Raw genomic sequence first — 22,500 nt, 5'->3', positions numbered from 1 at the left:
TCACTGTGAGGCGAAAGACCAAAACACAAACTACGGAGGTTATGGACTCCTCAGACGAGGAAATGTTAGTAGGAGCTCCACCGCCGCACCACAGTTACGACACTAACTCGGTACAAGACCTCCTTAAGGAGACCACCTCACCAAACTCCAACGACAGCACGGCTCAGCCAAAGTCGCAGGTAAAGAAAAACCGGAAGACCTAGAGGTCTACATTAACCCCACCAGCTCCATAACTGGTACAGTCAGCCCTCCGGGGCTGAAAACCACCATGACGACCCCCTTCCATCTCCAGATCTCTAGTATCAGCTATTGATACTCCAATGGATAAGATAATGGCTCCAAAGAGCCTCCACTTACGGGCACACCATAGCCCGTGCTACTTGGATTTTTTTTTTCTGAGTAGCTGAATCTAAAACAACAATAACACAGTAGAATTTGTCTCTTAGAATGTGAGGTGAGACCATACGAAACGCATCACTAGGCGCCAGACCCAATTAAACAAGTAGAAGTGTTACGAAATAAAGTTTGGGGCAGTTAATTTTCAACTTCCTGCTCCAGTGAAGAAAAACATAAGGAATATCGAGACGATTCGCGAAAAGAATCATAAATCTAAAACTTTATGTTGTTTTCAACGAAATATTTATATAAATAAATACATGTACAATTTTTTATACTAGTTGAATTTCTCAGGTGGTGAGTCCCGAGGAACCATTCGTGCCATTACCCAGATTAAATGGCTTCTTACACCCCAACCCTTCCCTATACTGTGATGCAACAAATTTCTTCTGAAAATCTGGTTCCAATTGCAGGGGGAAGACAAGCCGGGCTTAATGCCGCTGGCTCTCCTATATATTCCCGCATCTGAGGCTGCCAAGTGTAGTATTGTTACCACTGATATATATATATATATATATATATATATATATATATATATATATATATATATATATATATATATATATGCCCTCTCATAATGTGTAAAGTTCAGTATATAATTCATGTTGTGGAGGTGATATATATAAAATTTATATACTAGATGGGGTACCTGTCGGTGCCCAGAGGCCAGATTCACGAAGCAGTTACGCAAGCACTTACGAACCTGTACATCTTTTCTCAATCTTTGGCGGCTTTCTTTACAATGATTTAACAGTTAATAAGCTCCGAAGCACCAGGAGGCTGTTTATAACACTAACAACAGTTGATTGGGAAGTGTTCATACTTGTAAACTATTTAATATGAGTAACCAAAGCCGTCAAAGATTGAGTAAAGATGTACATGTTCGTAAGTACTTGCGAAATTGCTTCGTGAATCTGGCCCCAAATCTCTTCCCACGGCGCGGTTACAATCTTCTGTAAACAATGTCTTCATCGCTGAAAACATCTTGATACCATCTTCATCCCTCCCGAACACAGACTCCCTATATGTACCTTTTCCCACCCTCATGTCCTGTCCGTCAACTCCCAGCACTCACCCACTGACCGTCTACTCCCAGCAAGCTGACAGATTTAGAGCCGTCGTTTTCCGCCTCCATATAAATTCTGCAGCGCCTCCATTAAAGTGATCCTGTCCCGTTACTTGGCACTAATATGTATTTCTTCAATTGACGAAGGTCTTGAAATCGATTCTCCCATGTAATTAGGATATATATATAACAGGAACCGATGAAAGAGCATCCGAGGTCCCACACTATCTCATCGCCTGGGAGAGGATTGGAATTCTGGTTGGTTAAATACCCCAGAATTCCTACTTCTCTTATGGCTTTGAAGTATAGCGTAGTGGATACAGCATGCAACTGCCACCTTGTTGGCCAGTGTTCGAGTCCCCTGGTGGGTTGAGTGTCTAAAAAGTTATATATATATATATATATATATATATATATATATATATATATATATATATATATATATATATATATATATATAAGGTTATAAGGGCTTAGGATATAAGCCCAGTGCCTTATATACATGCTCTCTACAAAAGAATTGTGACAGTCTCTACCCACTTGCTGTCTACAGTGCAGTCTACAATGCCCACAAACTACATATCCCACTGAGGAGCTTCACAGTAAGTCCCTCTCTCAAGAACAAACTACCAAACAAATAAGGTAATACATGAACATCATATAGAATTTATACTTGCACAAAAAAGAGCAATTTCAACACTTCTCATCCAAAATGCATGAAATTATGAAACGCATTTTGGCAACAAATTGGCAATCATAACATACAGGCTATTCAACAATTAAAATATATTTCAAATGAATAACAAATAACACTAGTGGTAATAAATAAAATTATAGAATCCCCTGATTACTCTAAATAAATATACATACAAATTAATTTCTGTTTTGTAAGCTTCAAACTAACCTCAATCGAATGACGTGAAAATAACTATAATTATTCAATTTAATAATAACATTGTTTCGATTACTTAAAATCTTAAACTTATATTAAAAACTTAAACTTATATATATATAAGTTTAAGAAAATAAGTACATAATACTTATTAGTGTAGAAAATAATTGATATAAGTTTAAGAAAACTTATATTTTCATTATGTATAACAATTTCAACATAATATTAATGTTTTCTTGCCTTTAAGACGCCTCGTCTCTCTAGATCTGAACCCTCCGCTAAATCACCACCTGCAAAGGAACACAGTCTTGACTACAACTGTGATATCAATGGACGACCTAGTTTAATATGCAGATTTCATTAATGTGCAATGTTGTTTCTGCATCCCACGAGAGCAGCATTCCTCCTTCCAGGCAAGACAGAGCTTCACTCGCCTCTTGTTCGTGGCCAGCCTCCAAAACAAATCCATGAAATATAGATTGTGGCAATATTCAGTGGGATTCAGAGGGGTCTAAATTCGATTTTTTTTACTTTGGTGCCTACTCAGCGGAATGAGAAACAAACTACGGGAGAAACATTCTCTTTAGTTTTTTTTCATTAAGCGAAGAGCACTGAGACGAGAGAGTTTAGTTCTTCTACTTAAGTGTTTGTAGTGGGTAAAGAGTTGTTGTTGAGCCGTGGAGCGCGCGTGATGAAACACCCATTAAATATGTAACGAAATTCATCTCCCTCGCTTCCCATTACTCTCTTCCCCGCCCCCCTCCCCCAGGCCTTACCTCTAGCAATGTCCCCACCCCACCCCTTATTCCTTCCCCTACTACCGCTTATCCGTCCCAATAACCTACCCAATCTTCCACTACCCTTTACCACTCCTCCACCCATTTCCCCCTCCTCCTCCTTCTCCCCAGTAACCTTCTCCTATTAACCTTTACCTTAACCCCGTCTCTTAGCACTTATTCTTTATTACTTTCTCCCACCAATTACCCCTTCTTTCTTTAACCACTCACCATTAAAACTTACCCATCCCACACAAAAGCAACCACCCCATCCTTACCCATCCCACACAAAAGCTTTCATCCTAGCCTTACCCATCCTCCCTGCTTTCCTCCCTTCCCCTCAATCCCATATTCATCCTCCCACCCTTTATCCCTCCCCACAACAGTTGTTATTTTAGATTCAGCAATTCACAACAAAAAATTCCATGTAGCACGGGCTATGGTGAGCCCGTAGAGGACTTACGTGACACAGGAGCGGGGCTGCGGCCTCCCCACCATTTCTTACCTCTCCCCCCATTGGTTTTATTAAAACATGCAAGGTTGAGTCAATATTTGCGGAAATGTTTGAAGAGCTGGGATGTTTATCAGGAGCACCACACTAATGGAAATCATCAACTCATGTACACTGTGGCCACCTCCAGTGTCTCTTATGTACATTGTGGCCACTACCAGTGTCATTTATGAGAGGTTCTGGATTTGTTCTGAACCTCCTGTGTTTTTGTAAGACTCGGTTGTTACGAGGTTTGGAAACTGTGAGGTTGTGTTGTCGTAAGCGTCTCGAGTTGCGGTTATTAACAGGATCTGCTGGTTATTAAGAGGTATATGTTATGCTGGGGAAGCTGGGATAGCGGGCGCATATGATACTGATCAAAAACAATAGTGTGAGGTAGAGAACCTGTTTCAATGATCCAGAATGAGGCTGCACGAGCAATAATCGTCCATATCGCTTCGTGGGGGCGAAGTGGTGATCAGAAAAACGTCCCCGAAGGCACTGAATTCAAATGAAACGAAATCAAACACAGATCTAGTTTCTCCTGTGCAGCATTGCGCCCGAGTAGGGGAAAGCTCATTTAGGTTTTATTCGAGTCCAAATTGTAGAGGAGAACGACACCCTTGGAGGTGGTGTGAAATGTTACTGTAAAAAAAAAAAGTGACACATTTAAGTTGCTGGGTTTTGTAATTTGGAAGATTGTGGAGAAAGAGAGTTTGTGTTGGCTGATTTATTATCATACTCTTATTTTGAATGTTGTTGAGAACTGTGGGTCCTGATACTTCATGTAAAAAAAATATTTTGAACAATGGTGGAAAATTCTGAAGCTGTGTAAATTTCTGTAGTTTGTTAGTATTCCTTAATTTAGTTATCTTTTCGTTTGTATTGATATTAAAAAAGAAAGTTGTGATATTTTTGGTCAATTTAAGTCTCATCACTTTAATTGTAAGGTAATAGTAGTACCGTTCCACACCTGTTCACTCCGGTCTCATCTGTGACGAATGGTACGACCGCTGGCCAATAGAACTGCGATGTGTAAACAACGTCAGGAAGCCTCTGATTTTCTGCTGGTGTACCTTCAGTGTGAGCACCCAAGGTACAAGATTTATTGAGCAAAATAGGAATCCTATTAATGGCCCTATCTAGACGGATTCCGTCTAAACTCAACCCTCTCTCACCAGTATGTTTTTCTTCATTTTGGGACGTGGTGGAACATATGATAGCGGTTTCAGCAATACGAATGAATCTCCGAATTTGGTGCATTGCAGATGATGTTAAACTTACTTATCAATGGTTGATAAATAAGTGAGGTTGTATTTCCCATTTTCATTCGTTTGTACTCATGTTATGAGTCTTTGATTGTCTTGTTAGTCTGTTATGGGACCTCTCTTAGTTAAGCTTGGGAATATATTTTCCATTATTATATACCTGAGGATAAAGTCGCATATTATAAAAGGTGTGATATTCATTCTCACCATTATAGTGTGTAACGTCATTCACTGGTTAGCCCCAACACCCAGGCGGCTTCCCAGCCTCTGTGTACGGCTGCCCGAACAACATTTTTTGACATGTCGCTGGTTCGAGTTTGCTTTGAAGTTAGCAGGCGAGAACCGCACCTTTTCTGTACAGATATTTGCTGATATATGGGGATTCTATATATTTATTGAATACTGTTGTGCAGAATAAGGCATTATTCAGACAATTTTTTTTTTTTAAATTGTCGAAGTGATTGTTTTGGTGGTCAAAGAAAATGATTATTTCGGGTGATAAGATCGTTGGAATTTATCTGATCGTACAGGGGCCATAACGAAGCCTTTATCTGGTCCGGCTCTAATCCCTCATTAACAGCTTTACGAAACTTTGTACCCCGAGAGACTTTCTCCATATTAATTTGAACCTATTATCTATATGATCACCTTTCCCAGGACACATTTTCTATACCAATGTTATTAGGATTTCTTATTTTAACTGCACTAATATATTATTTTTCTAAGTTGTCTCTGTAATATGCTTTTTTTCACTAAAATGCAGTTTTCCAATACTTTCAAAAACTCTTTTGCTCTGTTTATATATATATATATATATATGTGTGTGTATATCACGAAAATAAACACGTGATTAAGAATGTGACAATGTCAGACCACGGAGGAAAATGAAACAGGAATTTCCTTAAGTACTTTCGTATATTAAATACATCTTCAGAAGGAATGTCTTCCTTCTGAAGATGTATTTAATATACGAAAGTACTTAAGGAAATTCCTGTTTCATTTTCCTCCGTGGTCTGACATTGTCATATATATATATATATATATATATATATATATATATATATATATATATATATATATATATATATATATATATATATATATATATATATATATATGTCGTACCTAATAGCCAGAACGCACTTCTCAGCCTACTATTCAAGGCCCGATTTGCCTAATAAGCCAAGTTTTCATGAATTAATGTTTTTTCGTCTACCTAACCTACCTAACCTAACCTAACCTAGCTTTTTTTGGCTACCTAACCTAACCTTACCTATAAATATAGGTTAGGTTAGGTTAGGTAGGGTTGGTTAGGTTCGGTCATATATCTACGTTAATTTTAACTCCAATAAAAAAAAATTGACCTCATACATAGAGAAAAGGGTTGCTTTATCATTTCATAAGAAAAAAATTTTAGTAAATATATTAATTCAGGAAAACTTGGCTTATTAGGCAAATCGGGCCTTGAATAGTAGGCTGAGAAGTGAGTTCTGGCTACTAGGTACGACATATATATATATATATATATATATATCTGTGTGTGCATGTCTTTATTAGTTCATTTCTCTTCATATTTGGACTTAGAAGTATCGCTGAATCCTTGAATTTTCCTTCTTCAGTAATTGTCTTCGCAGTTTTCCTGGCGTTCTGCTCGACTGGTTCCCTGCGTCAACACGTTGCCTCGTCATATTCTACTTAACTTCCGCCGGGGTTTTTGTGGTGGTGATCATTCTCGCAGCGTCGGCTGTCGTTTTCTCGTCAAGCGCTGTGTTATATATCTTTGTCTTCCTGTTTCTGTCATTCCATTTCTTGCTCCTCATATTCACTGCCTTCTGGGGGGGGGGGGGGGGGGTAGAAGGGTTGTTCTCCATGCCATGCTCGTCATCCGACGTGTCTCACTCATTAATTCTTTCCTATTTCCATACATTAATGTTCTTCAACTTTATCATTCATCATTTCTAATTTGTCATTTTTGTTCAACACATTATTTCAGGGTTCTATTGTTTATTTGCCCGTCCACTCTAACGAAGATGACTATTTACCGGCTTTTCACCCCTTATATGGTGGATTTGCCCCTCTGGCCTCTATCGCAGAATACTGTTTGTTGATCCCCTTTCCTAACACAGACGAAGACTTACTTATCACCACAGATTAGTTGGGATAATTTCTTATTTTTATATCCATTCTAATAAAAATTAATCCATTCTAAAATGGACGAATGTTTATTTGCTAGCTTTCCTCGCAGAACAGTTGTACACAAATCATCTGTCCTTAACAGGAGAGAATATTCCTTTGGCATTCTTGGTAATAGGTATGACATGTTCGCATGTTCCCTACTTAAAAGGTATATGGCTGTGCGAGTGGCCACATCAACTCCTATTTGAGTTACTATTAAAACCAATCTCATTAAGCATAAGCGGCAGGTTCTCCTGGATTCATTTCCATTTTGACTGTCTTATGATAATGCCATAAATCTCATTGTCTGAAGAATGATTAATTGCTCCGACTTCATTAACATTTAGTGGGTAGGTCGTCTAGAGCAGAAGGCAGAAAGGGAATTGGTGGTGGAGGGGAGAGAGTGTTGATGGTTTCCAGGATTGGGGCTGAAAGGGGAGGGGGAAGGTGGATAGGGATAGAAAGGAGTGGAGAAGGTAATGAGGTGCGAGAAGTAGTGAAGTTAAGTGTGCAGGTTGTGGTAGAATATGTAACAGAGATAAGCTGAGTAATAGAGAAGGGGAGAAGTAAGAGAGAGAGAGAGAGAGAGAGAGAGAGAGAGAGAGAGAGAGAGAGAGAGAGAGAGAGAGAGAGAGAGAGAGAGAGAGAGAGAGAGAGAGAGAGAGAGAGAGAGAGAGAGAGAGAGAGAGAGAGAGAGAGAGAGAGAGAGAGAGAGAGAGAGATAAGGTGAATGAGGAAGACTGACAGCTCCATAGACGAAGGCTATGCTCCATGGATGAGGAGGCTGAGTTATTTTCATCCACACACACACACACACGTACACATCCACACACACACACACACACACACACACACACACACACACACACACACACACACACACACACACACACACACACACACACACACACACACACACACAAACACACAAACACACAATCGTCTCCATAGATGGAGATGAAATATATATATATATATATATATATATATATATATATATATATATATATATATATATATATATATATATATATATATATATATATATATATATATATATACTCTCTCCCGCCCTTTCCAACACTAGGCAAACACATACATTCCCTCATATGTATATAAATGAATCTATTAACACAATATAATTCCATAACGCGAGATATACAGATTATCGAAGAAGGCATAGATCGGTAAAAGCCATTAAGAGCAGTGTGTGAGAGAGAGCTAGAGCCCGCAGAGCTACCACCACTGGGAATCATTAGTATAAATAAATAACATCAAGAATATCAGGCTCAAGCGGGTGATATATTTACAATAAATATTGGAGGTAATGCATCGGGACTTTCCGGCTGTCTATGGCCGCCATTTTCCCCCTTTGTTGATGTCTGGTTTCCTGTCCTCTTGCTTTGTTGTAGACTACCCGGCGGTCTGGTGTAGACTACCCTGCGGTCTGGTGTAGACTACCCTGCGGTCTGGTGTAGACTATCCAGCGGTCTGGTGTAGACTACCCTGCGGTCTGGTGTTGACTACCCTGCTAAAAGCCAGATTGACCAGACTACCAACCAGGAGGCCTGCAGTTCAGTGACCGGGCCGTGGGAATATTGATTCCAGGAAGCATCGTAGGATAGTTAGAGTGAAGCGCCTCAAGAATAGGATTCTAAGTGGCTATATATATAATTATAATGCTTGTTTATATGCAATTGATTGCATTTTATCTGCAATATTATTGCTTATTTGCTGCTCTCCTGGAGCAGGATTTATCAGGTATTTAGGCATCCAATTACGAAACCTGTTCATCTTTCGAGAGTCATTCAGAATTTATTTTCACTTATTCATCAGTGTATGAAAGCTCTGGAGAACTATGAGTTGGAGTTTGTAACAATAATAATAACCTTGAATTGAGAAGTTTCAAGGTTCGTAGACTAGTTATTTAATGTAAAGTACGATCCAATATTTGTTTAAAGAAGTACAGGTGTCGAAAGAGCTTACAGAATCCTAGATTCGGTGTGTTGAAATCCTGGTGTGATTGGCAACTGAGTCATGTATCGTCGTCTTGAAGAAATACCAGAAGCAGAAACTCCTTCAAGTGGAGAGGAAAACAAGCTATTTGTTTCTTGTTTCTCTTTACGTAGGCGGAGTACGAGTATTTATGACTCGTATGTTCGCTTCAGTAAGATTATGCCTTATGTGTATAACAACCTTTTGTGTTCTCTTGAATCTTAGATGAATCATTATTGGATTTGTAACAGTGCATTGTGTTAGATGTTGACTAGATTCACCGGGGTTCCAGTGGTCTGTCGGGCCTTTCCCACCATGCAGACATTTTCTCTCATCTTCTGGAACCTGTAAACATATTACCACTGGAGAATCGCAGTCAATAGAGCATCGGGCTCACACACATGCGGTCCGTGGTTCGACTCTCCCAGATCCCAGAATAATAAAAATAATAATAATAATAATAATAATAATAATAATAATAATAATAATAATAATAATAATACTAATATGAGCATGGTACCAACTTCTTAATTGTTTCTTTCAGGAATCCGTGATGTGAGATCTTGTAACACATCCACGCAATTTAGCTTGTGGTTAAAAGAAATTAGTAAAAAAAAGGTAAAAAGTCTGTATTAAAATTTAAATATATATATAAAGGAAGGAAAGAGAGTTATTAGAGAAAAGCGCCTTGCCATTACGATTCTATAGAACTGGGAATGGTTCAGGATAAGGATTTGGGATGGGACGGGGGAAAGGAATGGTGCCAAATCAGTTGGACGGTCGGGAAGTCAACGCCGACCTGCTTAAAGCCAGACCGTCGCTCTACTTCCAGCCAAAGTGGTTGAGATACATATATATATATATATATATATATATATATATATATATATATATATATATATATATATATATATATATATATATATATATATATATATATATATATATATATATATAAAGGAGTGATCACATCAATGAATGAATAATTATAGCCACAAACGTCGAGGGTAAAGGTCAGTGGAAACTAGCGCTCATGGTTATAAATGATCGTAACATATTATGAGTAATGGTCACAGACTCTAATATTGATCACACCAAGATGTAATGATCACTGAAAAAGAGAGAGAAAGAGAGAGAGAATGATTACAGGAAGGGTGAGTAATGGTCTCACCAAAGAGTAATGATCACAGGAAATGAGATAAGAGATCCCTCAAATCTGAAACCATCACACGAAATCGTCATACTAAATATTGCAATGCCAATTCGAATCTTCAGAGTGGGTGGTAAGTCCTTTCCTGACTATAGCAAATGAACTGCAACGGGACGCAATTTGCAATAACAATGTATACGTTTTCCGTCAAATATTTTGTATGACATATTACAACTAAATATAACTACACAAGCACGTGGCTTAGTTCTGTTGGATTTTATCCTGTCTGTCGTCAGTATAAAAGAATATTTCATTAAAATGCATTCAATAAATGTTTTTAATAAATAGTTTGCATTAACGTTTACGAATTATCTAAAAAGGTAAATAAGTACGGATCTTTTAAAAGGTTTGATTTAATAGTTGCAACCGGCCAGTTCATCATGACAAGGTTATGATTTTCTGCAATCAGCTAATATCTGGCTCACAGCTAATTTTGTTGTCAGCTGATTGAATGTACACATTGGCGACTTGAGTTGAGATAGCGAGAGGGCTGGATCACGCGTATCAGCCACAGAGAACGTGTCACACATTTTGTTTTATAACAGCCGAAAGTTTGAATTTTTTCGGGGGAGTGCGAACTACCTAGACAATAAATAAAGACACGCGGGAGTGAATTTGGTGTTGGAGATACATGATAAAACAACAAGTATACGAAGTTTCACTTGCAACTGCAACTTACGTCCATCATGAGCAAGGTTGCTATATACCCACTTGCATCATACAGGAAAGTTCCCAGATGTCCCCGTGTAACACCTTCTCTCATTGTAACCCCTACCTGACACCACTGTACCACTCTACGTTTACACACTGGTGGACTTAAATATATTTCCTTGAGCAGTATAACCAATATTTACAGTTGAATATTATCCCCTTGAATAACACCCGTCCATGTAGTACATGGGGGCTGCTACACAAGCACTACTAATCTCGCATAGAACCAATGGTAAGTTCAAGGAAATGCTTAATCTCAATTCAGGGGAGAAACACCGCCTGCCACTACCCCATTACATATTCGTTACTCAAAGAAATTTGATAATTACTAATTATGGGATCGCCCGTGGTTCATAGGAGGAACCATCGCGTTCTGTTGACTATAATTTCCACTGAAAGATTTCTTCTTTTTATGTATTCACTTACTGAGAGTATGTTAAGCAATTTAATGCTGGAGAATTGGGGATGTTGAACGTCCTTGATGACACACACGAAAGATGACAAAAAGGGGGAACTATTGACACATAATGATGGAAATTAAACATAAGTAGAAATTATGATATTCACTAAAAGTCACTAAGCTACATCCTATCCTACACTGGCAAAATGGTAAGTAATTTAGATAGGGAAAATGCATGAGAGATATCACATATTTCCTTTGACCACGACCGTCTGTCTCCAACCTTGATCTGATGACACAGCCCTTCTCATGTCGATCTTCCCAAGGTATTCTGAATTCCCTACACCTGGTATATGTACCCAACTACCCCATCTAGTGTCAGCTGGGGATGGGGATGGGGGTTGACGCCTACCAGTTGAAGGCTTCATCTAGGTGCCTCTTGAAAATCTCACACTAAGTATTTGATGAGAATCAAAAGTTGTGTGACAAGTGCTATCACAGGCTGATCACGTAACTAATGGAGGGCGAAAATATACCGCTCCAACGTGTTTATGGGAGAAGATGAACTACCTTCTACTTGAGGTAACACAGTATCTTAGAGAGGAAATTCCCTATTAAAATTTTGTTGACAGGCCTCTTAACTAATGGAGGGCAAGGTTAGCTTCTGTCCTCTACACATCTCAAGGAGAGGAGGGAGAATTGGGTAGGGTGAGAGAAGGGGGTAGGAGAAAAAGAGGGAAAGAAAGAAAGGGAAAGAAAGAGAGGAAGAGAAAGAGAGGAAGAGAAAGAGAGGAAGAGAGGAAGAGAAAGAGAGGAAGAGAAAGAGAGGAAGAGAAAGAGAGGAAGAGAAAGAGAGGAAGAGAAAGAGAGGAGAGAAGAGGGAAGGGAGAGAGAGAGAGAGAGAGTGAGAGAGAGAGAGAGAGAGAGAGAGAGAGAGAGAGAGAGAGAGAGAGAGAGAGAGAGAGAGAGAGAGAGAGAGAGAGAGAGAGAGAGAGAGAGAGAGAGAGAGAGAGAGAGAGAGAGAGAGAGAGAGAGAGAGAGAGAGAGAGAGAGAGAGAGAGAGAGAGTTAGTTAGATAGTTTGCCCTCACACACATATATATACACTACAAATCCAACTTTTAGACAGTTAATGAAAGCAAAATCTTTGTAATATTCGTATAAAATAAATACGGCCAAAAGCGCTATAAAAAATTATTCTCGTTTTAATATATACGTTTTCGTTCAAATGGTGAATATTGTATATTATACCAAAAAATATATTTTTTTCAAAAAGTCTATTCATTTTTATTTTGCAACTTTTTTGTGTGTGTAATTTTAGCTCCTGATACTAAAGTTATTAATATTTTGAAATATAATGCAAACTTACAAAACATTAAAGCACAGCTAATGTTTGGCAACATTACTTTTTTTTAAATAATTGTTACAACGTTTACAGGACCGTACTTGTGACAGCGCAGAATGGTTCACAAACCGTAGCATTTTTATTTCCCTGAGCGAGAACGAGAAACAAAAGCGTGATTATTACTATTTTTACCGAGTGAAAGCGAGAAATTAAAGCTCTAAAAAAAAAAAGTCCCATAGTGCACCAACAAAAGCATGGTTACAAATTTCTGCCCCCACCTGCACGAAGGCCACACACAAAAGCGTCATTAACAAACGATAGCGGCGAGAGGGCAAAACAACGATCCTAGTCGTTAGCAACCAGGGCACGAGTTGGGTTGATCCGGTTGAGTGAGCACTTCACTCCTCCTGGCCCCCCTGTCCACCATCCATTGTTCACCGGGCGCCGCAACTGTTGAGCGCCGCGCTTCTCGGAGGGAAAAGGAGAGTGTTTCCATCGGTATGGTAGCAACTAACGTGCGGATCAATCAAGGTTTATCTTGTACTCAGGAGGGATTAATTGACTCTGATCTCTGACTTGCTTGTGGACCCACCTGGCGGTAGTAACCTACTTGTGCTTGCTGGGACGCCTCCTATCCACGCCGTCGGATAGCTTTTAATTGAATACAATGACTCGGTTTCCACGTATTTTGTCATTACATTTACCTATAAAATTGTATGATGAGAGAGTTTCAATGGCTTTATCGTCAAGCATATGCCATTTATTGACGGCTCTTAAACTGATATATTTTTTTTTATTTCTGACATGCCTTTGCCATTACTCTGACATCACTCTCTTCAGTTTCATCTTTTCCTAACTTAGAAAAACGATTCTTTTGTATTAGATTTTCAACATTTTCTTTAAAATCCTATTCATCAGAGGTAAATAGGATTCATTTGTATTTACATTTATTTATATTTTAATTATATTTCCTCTATTTCTCCTATCCAATTTGATGAGGTGTCGCTCACTCAGAACCATGATGCATGTTTTTTGGGACCTCTCAGGAGAGAGTTACATGCCGGAGTTGCATACTTAAAAGTGGGTCTCACATACGTATCGTGCCGAAGTAATTATTCTTAAATGGTTCTGAAGACAAAAAAAGAGGCATAATGTTTCTTCCATTATTATGCTAATATGTGTTTTTGGCATTAGATCTGGGGAGTGTATGTGTTTTCCCAGGTCGTTCAAGAAATACAATTCTGTCTCCTCTTAATTCCACCCAATTTCTTCGGGTCTTTTCACTCGTGTGCCTGGTCTCATAACTATCAGGTCGTGTTGAAATATTTTGAAATAGGATGAGCTCCAGTACAGACCCTTGTCGCACTCCACTCTGACATCTCTGCTCCCACAGTAACCTTTTGCTTCTTTCCTGAGAGCGACTCATGAGCCTACCTGAGTTTTTTTTGCCGATAGTTCAACTCCCCCGTCTCATCTTGTCTGATTTCTGTCATATTATTGAAGAGTTAATCTATAACGAATGGTTTTCCTTCTTTAATTCCGAATCATGAGGGTGTGAGTGTGTTTGCATGAGCATGTGAGATAACTTATATAATACTCGTAGAAATTTTTGGAAGGTAAGGCTTCATACGAGAGATATGAATACCGTATAAAAAATACATAGGATAGATCATAGCATAATATGTATTATTGCCATAACAAAACAATTGGGCATGATGTATACACTAAAGAAGGGACACAGATATAAAAAAAAGAGTACCCGAAGAAGCCACAGAGGCATTATACAAATTCAGTCCATCCTCCAAAAATGAATGAACTCATTTGAACCCACGGGCACATAGTTACTATACATCGCGATAGGCCACAAAAAAACACAATTTTGAATTAATGAATTTGGACTTACCGGAAAATGTTTTAGATTTATGTTGCTAATAATACCTAACATAAAGTAACCCTCCTAGTCCTAATACACGCTCTATGAGGCCTAATAGTACATATATGTGCCGTGACAGCTGACTAACTCCCAGGTACCTATTTACTGCTAGGTAACAGGGGCACTTAGGGTGAAAGAAACTTTGCCCATTTGTTTCTGCCTCGTGCGGGAATCGAACCCGCGCCACAGAATTACGAGTCCTGCGCGCTATCCACCAGGCTACGAGGCCCCCTCGTAGCGTGTGTGGATAGCGTAGCGTAGATGTGTGTGTGTGTGTGTGTGTGTGTAAATCACGAAAATTAACACGAGATGAAAAATGTGACAGAGTCAGACAACGAAGTAAGAGTTGAAACAGGAATTTCCTTAAGTACTTTCATATTTAATAAAACATGTTGTGAAGGATGAATTTACATTGCAGTGGGTGTGGATATAAATATGCAGGAAAGAGGTGAGGTGAGGTGAGGTACATAGATATATTATAAGACACTTATGCATATAGAATAGAGATATATATTCATATATATTTCATAATTGTGAAGATGATGTTGACCTGGAAATATCCCAATATAAAACAATTAATCAACAAGAGATCAGGTATGGCAAATTCTCTGTAACCAATTCCGTTCAACAAATCCTGTCTCACTAACTCTAACTAATTTTAAAGCCATTCTACAACAAGGAGGCTTTGTCTAAATAGAGAATAAAACAATTTAACAAATGAGGGGAGACACTATTTTATAGTGGATCGTGAAGACTTGGAAGTATTAAACAAGAAGAGGGAGTAACTAAACAACAAGATATTGCCACAGTATAGAGAGGAATGGTGTCCCACTATGGAAGGAAGGAAGCAACAAGTAGTCCCACCATTGATGGAAGGAAGGAAGGAAGGAAGGAAGGAAGGAAGGAAGGAAGGAAGGAAGGAAGGAAGGAAGGAAGGAAGGAAGCAAGCAAGCAAGGAAGCAAGGAAGGGCGAAAGAAAGAAAGAAAAAAAGAAGAAAAAAGAAAGAAAGAAAGAAAGAAAGAAAGGGAAGGAAGAAACGAAGGACGCAATAAGTGAATTTCCACCATGTATGAAAAAAATTAATAAAAGGAGCAACAAGTGGAGTCCCACACAAGACGACCTCAAGACCTCAAGATGGTTTAAACGTAAATAACACGAAGGTGATGAGAATTAATCTCTACACCAGAAGTTTAATTTTTACGCACCAATGTATTTTAACCAAAACTCACTTACCAGTTATTCTTAGCTTTAATTCATTGGAATTTTCTAACGTTGACTAAACTAAGCAAACCTCAGTTGGTATTAAAGATTATCAAAATGTGCGCTAATTTTGTCAAGTGTTGACTGATTAACTCTTATATATAATTTTCTTTTTAACATTAATTTTGGTTATTTAGCAAAATTATCTTTGTAAGGCCAGTGTTGTTTTGCTCCTGTCTATACACACACACACTGGGACCTCGCCTCTGAGTGGAAAGAGTTTTGGGGGGTCGTAGTCCTAAGGACCCGGGTTCGAACCCCGACGGAGGCGGAAACAACTGGGCCGAGTTTCTTCCACCCTCATATACCTGTTCACCTGGCAGTAAATAGGTACCTGAGAGGTAGACAGCTGCTTCGGGCTGCTTCCTGGATATATGTGTTTGTGTCAGAGATAAATATATGTAGTAGACTTAATAGAGTAAAAGTAAATCGGTTAGAAAGGCGGGGTCCAAGAGCTATTAGGTCGATTCTGCAGATACAAATTGTAAAATACAAATAATAAAATACAAAAAGTAAATACTCACACGTACCAATCCTGCCTCAGATGTCCTCCTGGCGTGATTGTCAATGATATTAATTGTTCCATTGCTTTCTTCCTGGGGTACGTGTTAATACCACATATGAACAAATCCACAAGGGCCGTGACGAAGGTTCGAATCTCGTCACGGCCCTTGTGGATTTGTTCATTTGATGCATCACGCTATTGTGATTTCTGTGTGTAATACCACATATGTAAATCAATATTATGTGTTTACCGTCCAAGGTCCAGTATTCTTAATGAGCTTTCTTCTTCTTCCTGCAGGTCTTCTTCGGCTCCAGGAGATTTTCCAATCCTTTAGGCCGGCGAATGCGTCTTTCCAGATCCGTGTGGTAAGGCGAGTCGAGTCTGCTCAAGACGCTCTCGGCTTCCTGAAGAACCTGGAGAAAAATAACAGGTGAGACGACGATTGATTTACTAAGTAGAAGAAACAGCAGGAAGGAGCAATGGCCTATACGGAATAGATAGTTTATATATATATATATATTTTTTTTGCGGTAAATGGCGGCCATATTAGAATACTTAATTAACGACGGGTTGTTATCCTCTTGGATTGCCTTTTCATAAATTATTAGGAATTAGCTCAACAGTTTATGTGTTCGCATAAACATAAATACTTGCATGTTCCTTGCTCAAAAAGAATATTTATTTGCCATTAACATGTCAAAATAAGAAATACAGCGATGTGGGTAGGTCATATCACTACAAGTGTTTTAATTCTAATACTTATATCTAATAATATATCCTGTGCTTCTTAGGTATAACTTGAAGGTCTAATATGCATGGTGCTTGCATTTATTTCATTACATATATGAGTTGCAATGGTAATTTGACCAATTAGGAGCCGAGTGAGGACAATCCATCAGTCTTACCATCTTGTCATCAATCCATCTTGCCTTGGTTTCGTGTTGGGCTAATGATCTTACTACCTTTAAGGGGTTATCAATTTAGTAAGTAATACAATAAAGACCCTGACGCTATCTTACTAGTAAACCAGTAGGTACACTTTAACCCACAATGTAGACAAGGTTTAAAGAAACTCTCAGTGTATATATATCTTACTTAGCTTCATACTGGTAAAGTTTCGTATTGAACTTAACCTCTAACAACATTTGGAGGATTATTAAGGCCACCGCGAGGCCTTACTGACTAACCCGCAAGTGTGTTTAGTCTGACATCCTGGCGCCAGATTCACAAAGCAGTTACGCAAATACTTACAAATGTTAACATCTTTCCTCAATCTTTGACGGCTTTGTTTACAAGTATTAAACATTTAATTAGCTTTGAAGCACCTGGAGACTGCTTATAACAATAACAAGAGTTGATTGGGAAGTTTTCATGCTTGTAAAATGTTTAATAAATATAACTAAAGCCGTCAAAGATTGAGGAAAGATATACACGTTCATAAGTACTTGCGTAACTGCTTTGTGAATCTGGCCCCAGAAACGTACATATAGTTCCTATGGATGAAAGCACAAATGTGGACTGTTGCACACACAGAAAAAAACATGTTTTTCTATTCATTTACAAATTTTCTATAAACACTGGAATGAACAAAACAACCAAACGTAACTTGTTATACCCTTTATAATTCCAAAGTAAATAATGCAATTTTTTTGGGTACAAGAATATATATTTTTTACATTTCTTCCGTAGTAGCTATTGGTTCTAGCGTTTTAGGAGGAATGGTTGGCTTTTGTCCTAAACATAATTCAGACCTGAGATAAAATGTCACGTCTGAGATTTTGAGATAAGATCTGACCTCTCATAAAACAGAGAAATGATGTATATATCGTCAAAATAGAGCAGTCTCACATTTTACCTGTATATAATATACGGAGCTTTGAACGGCAGTGATGGGTGTTATAGTGATGTCTTAATTAGACCCTTGCATTTTGTGGCAGTTATCTTTATCACTTTCTATAGTTGCTTACTTCTAAGGAAACTCAAATATTGCTAAGTTAAGCGAATATGTGATGACAAAATAGCGTGGTATGCTCACGTTTGTGTTTCTTGTAGATTCGTAGAAGTTGAAGGATCTGAGTTGTCTAGATATAGCTGAGGGACTTCTTGAAGGGTAGATGTTTGTGGCGGGTCGCTGGCACTTGAGTATCCAAGTAAGATCCTAAATGTTTCAGAATTGTGCTGAATTCTGCTTGTGATCTTCATCCTTTTCCCACACTCAGTGCATCGCAATTTTAACTCTATCAACCAAAGCGTCAAAGTTTGAAATTTTAGAAACAAGAAAAAGTCACAGGAAAAGATAAGGGTACATGACCTCTATATATATATATTTTTTGTCATAAGTAGCAAAGAAGAGAAAAGAGAAACTGTTCAGCATGAACACCAGAAGAATGGAAAATTTTCGTTGGAATTACAGTGATAATATATAAGGATTTAAGGAAACATTTGCTTTGTGCAAGAGAAGTAAGGAAATGCAATGAGCTACAGGATGAAGGAGTCTAGCTTACTCTGAGAGAGGGCAGCTTCATCAACTGTCTCCTCACTAAGCATTCAGTATGCAAATTAATCCATTGCACGGATAGACACTCCCCCTCCCCCAACTCCATTTGGGCTTGATCACTGGGGATGAGTAGTTCTGCTCTGTTATTCGTAACAGATCACCTCATATAAGTGAGAAGACAGCGAGAAGTGAGGCTGTTCACGGTTACGTTGCACCTCGCCTCCTTCCAATCTTAGTAATTGTGATGCTCCTTCCAATCTGAGCATCAATCTCCTGATGGTCTCCCTGCATCAGGAGAGCAAGATGCAGGGCATCCCACAAGACATTCACGTTCTAGCTCCAGGCTAGAGAGGTGCGCTAAATTATCCAACAACAACGAAAATAACCAACAGCACATAATCCAGTTGTGTCCCTCATAAGATTCTTCTAACAAGCAGAACAACACTTTCTCCTTAAATGGTACAGACCTTTTAGACTCCTCTGGTAATAGCGAAGCCGGAAGAAGTGCTAAATAATGGAGTACTTTGCTGCCTAAGTTATGCAATTGCAAGATTCCAGCCTCAGGACATGATCTTCCACTATTTAGCACTGCTTCACGGCAAACATTCCCTCACCAGTTTGCTCCAACTCGTCCAGTGTTGTTTGCATAGTGTTCCAAGTCACGCCATCTGCAGTAGTAAGTACCTGAAATGAAGTGAGCACCAGCTCATATGTAATTAGATGTGTGAATTTAGATGTTCTGCGTGTGGAAACACTGGCTTCCTTACCGCGGTTCTCTGCTATACTGTGACATTACCCAGTTAGTTACTGAAAGTCTGAGTTGGGATTTTATGTTCCTTGTTCGTCGGTATATTGCCAGGCTGTAAATATATGTGGCTACAGAAGTGATGTCACGATTATTCAGGTAATACGATCATTGTAAATGAGGACCATTCAGGTTGCTGATATTTACGTAAATGTTATGACATTATGTAAATCTTTTCAGAGATGGTGAGCTTTAAGAAAGTATGTATATTATCTTATGCGTGCGTCTGACTCGATCCGGATACCTGTACCTGTGAATTCCTGTGTACCTGTGAATATCTGTGTACCTGTGAATATCTGTGTACCTGTGAATATCTGTGTACCTGTGAATACCTGTATACCTCTGTTCCCCCCATCTACTGCTCTGGCATCACAGACAACAACATTGTGCTTAGTTTTACTCAGCTCGCTGTTGTGAATGTTGAACATAATACCAATCAATTGTTGATCCCTTAACTCATTAATGAATTGAGCCTGTGCGTTCCTCCATTGTCATTTATTAATTCTAAACACTGAAGTGAAATATAGTTAACTTTCCTCTGTAACTAAACAATATCACTGAACATGACATCAAGACCTGTTATATCCTCGTTGTAATTGATCGTGACCTTCTATACCCCAAGAACTACACTGATAAACTCGATGACGAACACACCGTCGACTGAATCTCCCGTCAAGGCTGACGAGGGAGTCAAGTTTCAGAGACAAATGAACGGTACTGATCGTTGTGCTTAGTTAAAGACACATGTCTGGCCTGAAGTTAACATAAATTGGCAGAAGGCGTCATTCCCAACACTAGCCAATAGTCAGGAACCATTAATTCCTAGTTTCAGAGGAAGTGGTTCGACCCCACGTAATTACTTTGGAAAATTGTTTTAGAAATTTATTATATATATATATATATATATATATATATATATATATATATATATATATATATATATATATATATATATGTCGTACCTAGTAGCCAGAACGCACTTGTCAGCCTACTATGCAAGGCCCGATTTGCCTAATAAGCCAATTTTTCATGAATTAATTGTTTTTCGACTACCTAACCTACCTAAGCTAACCTAACCTAACTTTTTCTGCTACCTAACCTAACCTAACCTATAAAGATAGGTTAGGTTAGGTTAGGTAGGGTTGGTTAGGTTTAGTCATATATCTACGTTAATTTTAACTGCAATAAAAAAAATTGATCTCATATATAATGAAATGGGTAGCTTTATCATTTCATAAGAAAAAAAATTAGAGAAAATATATTAATTCAGGAAAACTTGGCTTATTAGGCAAATCGGGCCTTGCATAGTAGGCTGAGAAGTGCGTTCTGGCTACTAGGTACGACATATATATATATAATATATATATATATATATATATATATATATATATATATATATATATATATTTAGTAATAAATCAGCTGCGTCGAGAGCTGACAACTAGTAATACGAATTTCAGAAGCTGACGCATTACCCCTCAAGCACAATTTATTGAACTGCTTGTTCTGTAAATCAGGTTGATCGATCTCTGAGAAGGCGAAACCCAAGAGCTGACGTTCAGTTATTTAGGCAAAATTTTGGGTGTTCACAACGTGAACACGTAGAACTTCATCACAGCCTCGGCGACCAGCTATAAAGTCTCGCGTGCCTACTACTAAGTAAAAAATAAAAATAATAAAATAAAAATTGAGCGGTATTAGTTGCAATCCTCTCCGGGCTCTGAAACCAATCACAAGTGACTTATGCTCAATCCTCTCGCTCTCTAAATTACCAACAATTGCTTATAAATCCCCGTTGGGAGCTTCAGTGTATACCTGATGTGGGCCGGTTTACGTCCCGTTGTTTGTTTGGAGACACTGTTTGGAGGTGTTTGATTTAGAGCCGTGTTTGTGTTGCGTTAATGTTGGAATGTTGTTTGATGTCGATGTTTTTTGTGGTTTTTTGAAGTTGATATCCATTGATGGCGACGTTTGTTTGGGCAAAGTGGCTTTTATATGTGGAAGAGGGGAGGGCGTCAATGATCGTTTGCCTCTTTTTTTTCTCTTTAGAATCAGAGTTTGCTACCATAGTCCCATTGAGTTGCTACCAGCGATTTATTTTCCCCCCTGGTATCCAACCAAGCACATTCCATTCAGCTGCAACTGAGCCATTGTGCCCATGTGGTGCTGGTATCCCTCCCAGCACATCCCATTGAGCTCCACTCTTTGATCTTTATTAATAGAAATGAAAATCCAGGTTTACATAGAGACAGGTTTGTGCGACGACATAGGGGGGAGGGGATATTGCCGTGTAATTTTTTTGGTTCATATCAAAAGGGTATAAAGGAGAGAGAGGTGGGGAAAAGGAAGGAAGTGGAAAATAGGAGGAAAGGGAAAGGGGAAGAAAAACGGGAACGGGAAAGAGTACGGGGAAAGAAAAAGAGGAAGGGTTGACGAAAGTGTAGAACATTTGGTGCGCCTGATATCAGTTGATATTATTTCTTGCCATTTAGACCGTTTCGAAACTGAAGAGTCAGTGAGGTACAGTAATCTTTATAACGTTTGCTTTTGGTGTACTGTCGTTGATGAATGTCCAGAAGTGCATTACCTAGATGCACAGAAGCATTAAATGCATAAATGTCTGCTCTAACAAGCCGACTAGAAGGTCCATGTGCACTATGATATATTAACACGCTCCAACGCAGTTATTAAAATTACCAATAATGGTAAAATTTGTGAATGAAGTTTATCGTACATTTTCCCCCACAACAAGAACAACCACAGGTACATTTCGTGA

General features: G+C 38.6%; 1 protein-coding gene across 2 annotated transcripts in view; it reads left to right on the top strand.

Annotated features, from left to right (window-relative positions):
* Positions 1-22,500, top strand: part of LOC123764029 (glutamate receptor 1) — a 706,396-nt gene that overhangs the window by 176,222 nt on the left and 507,674 nt on the right. For both annotated transcript variants that reach the window (XM_069329669.1, XM_069329668.1), the window contains exon 3: positions 16,720-16,852. In XM_069329669.1, the coding sequence (XP_069185770.1) occupies positions 16,720-16,852 (133 nt within the window). The remainder of the gene's footprint in view (positions 1-16,719; positions 16,853-22,500) is intronic.

The sequence above is a fragment of the Procambarus clarkii genome, chromosome 23 (assembly GCF_040958095.1).
Source record: "Procambarus clarkii isolate CNS0578487 chromosome 23, FALCON_Pclarkii_2.0, whole genome shotgun sequence".
NCBI classification, from domain to species: Eukaryota; Metazoa; Arthropoda; class Malacostraca; order Decapoda; family Cambaridae; genus Procambarus; species Procambarus clarkii.
This window is presented reverse-complemented; position numbering and strand designations above follow the sequence as displayed.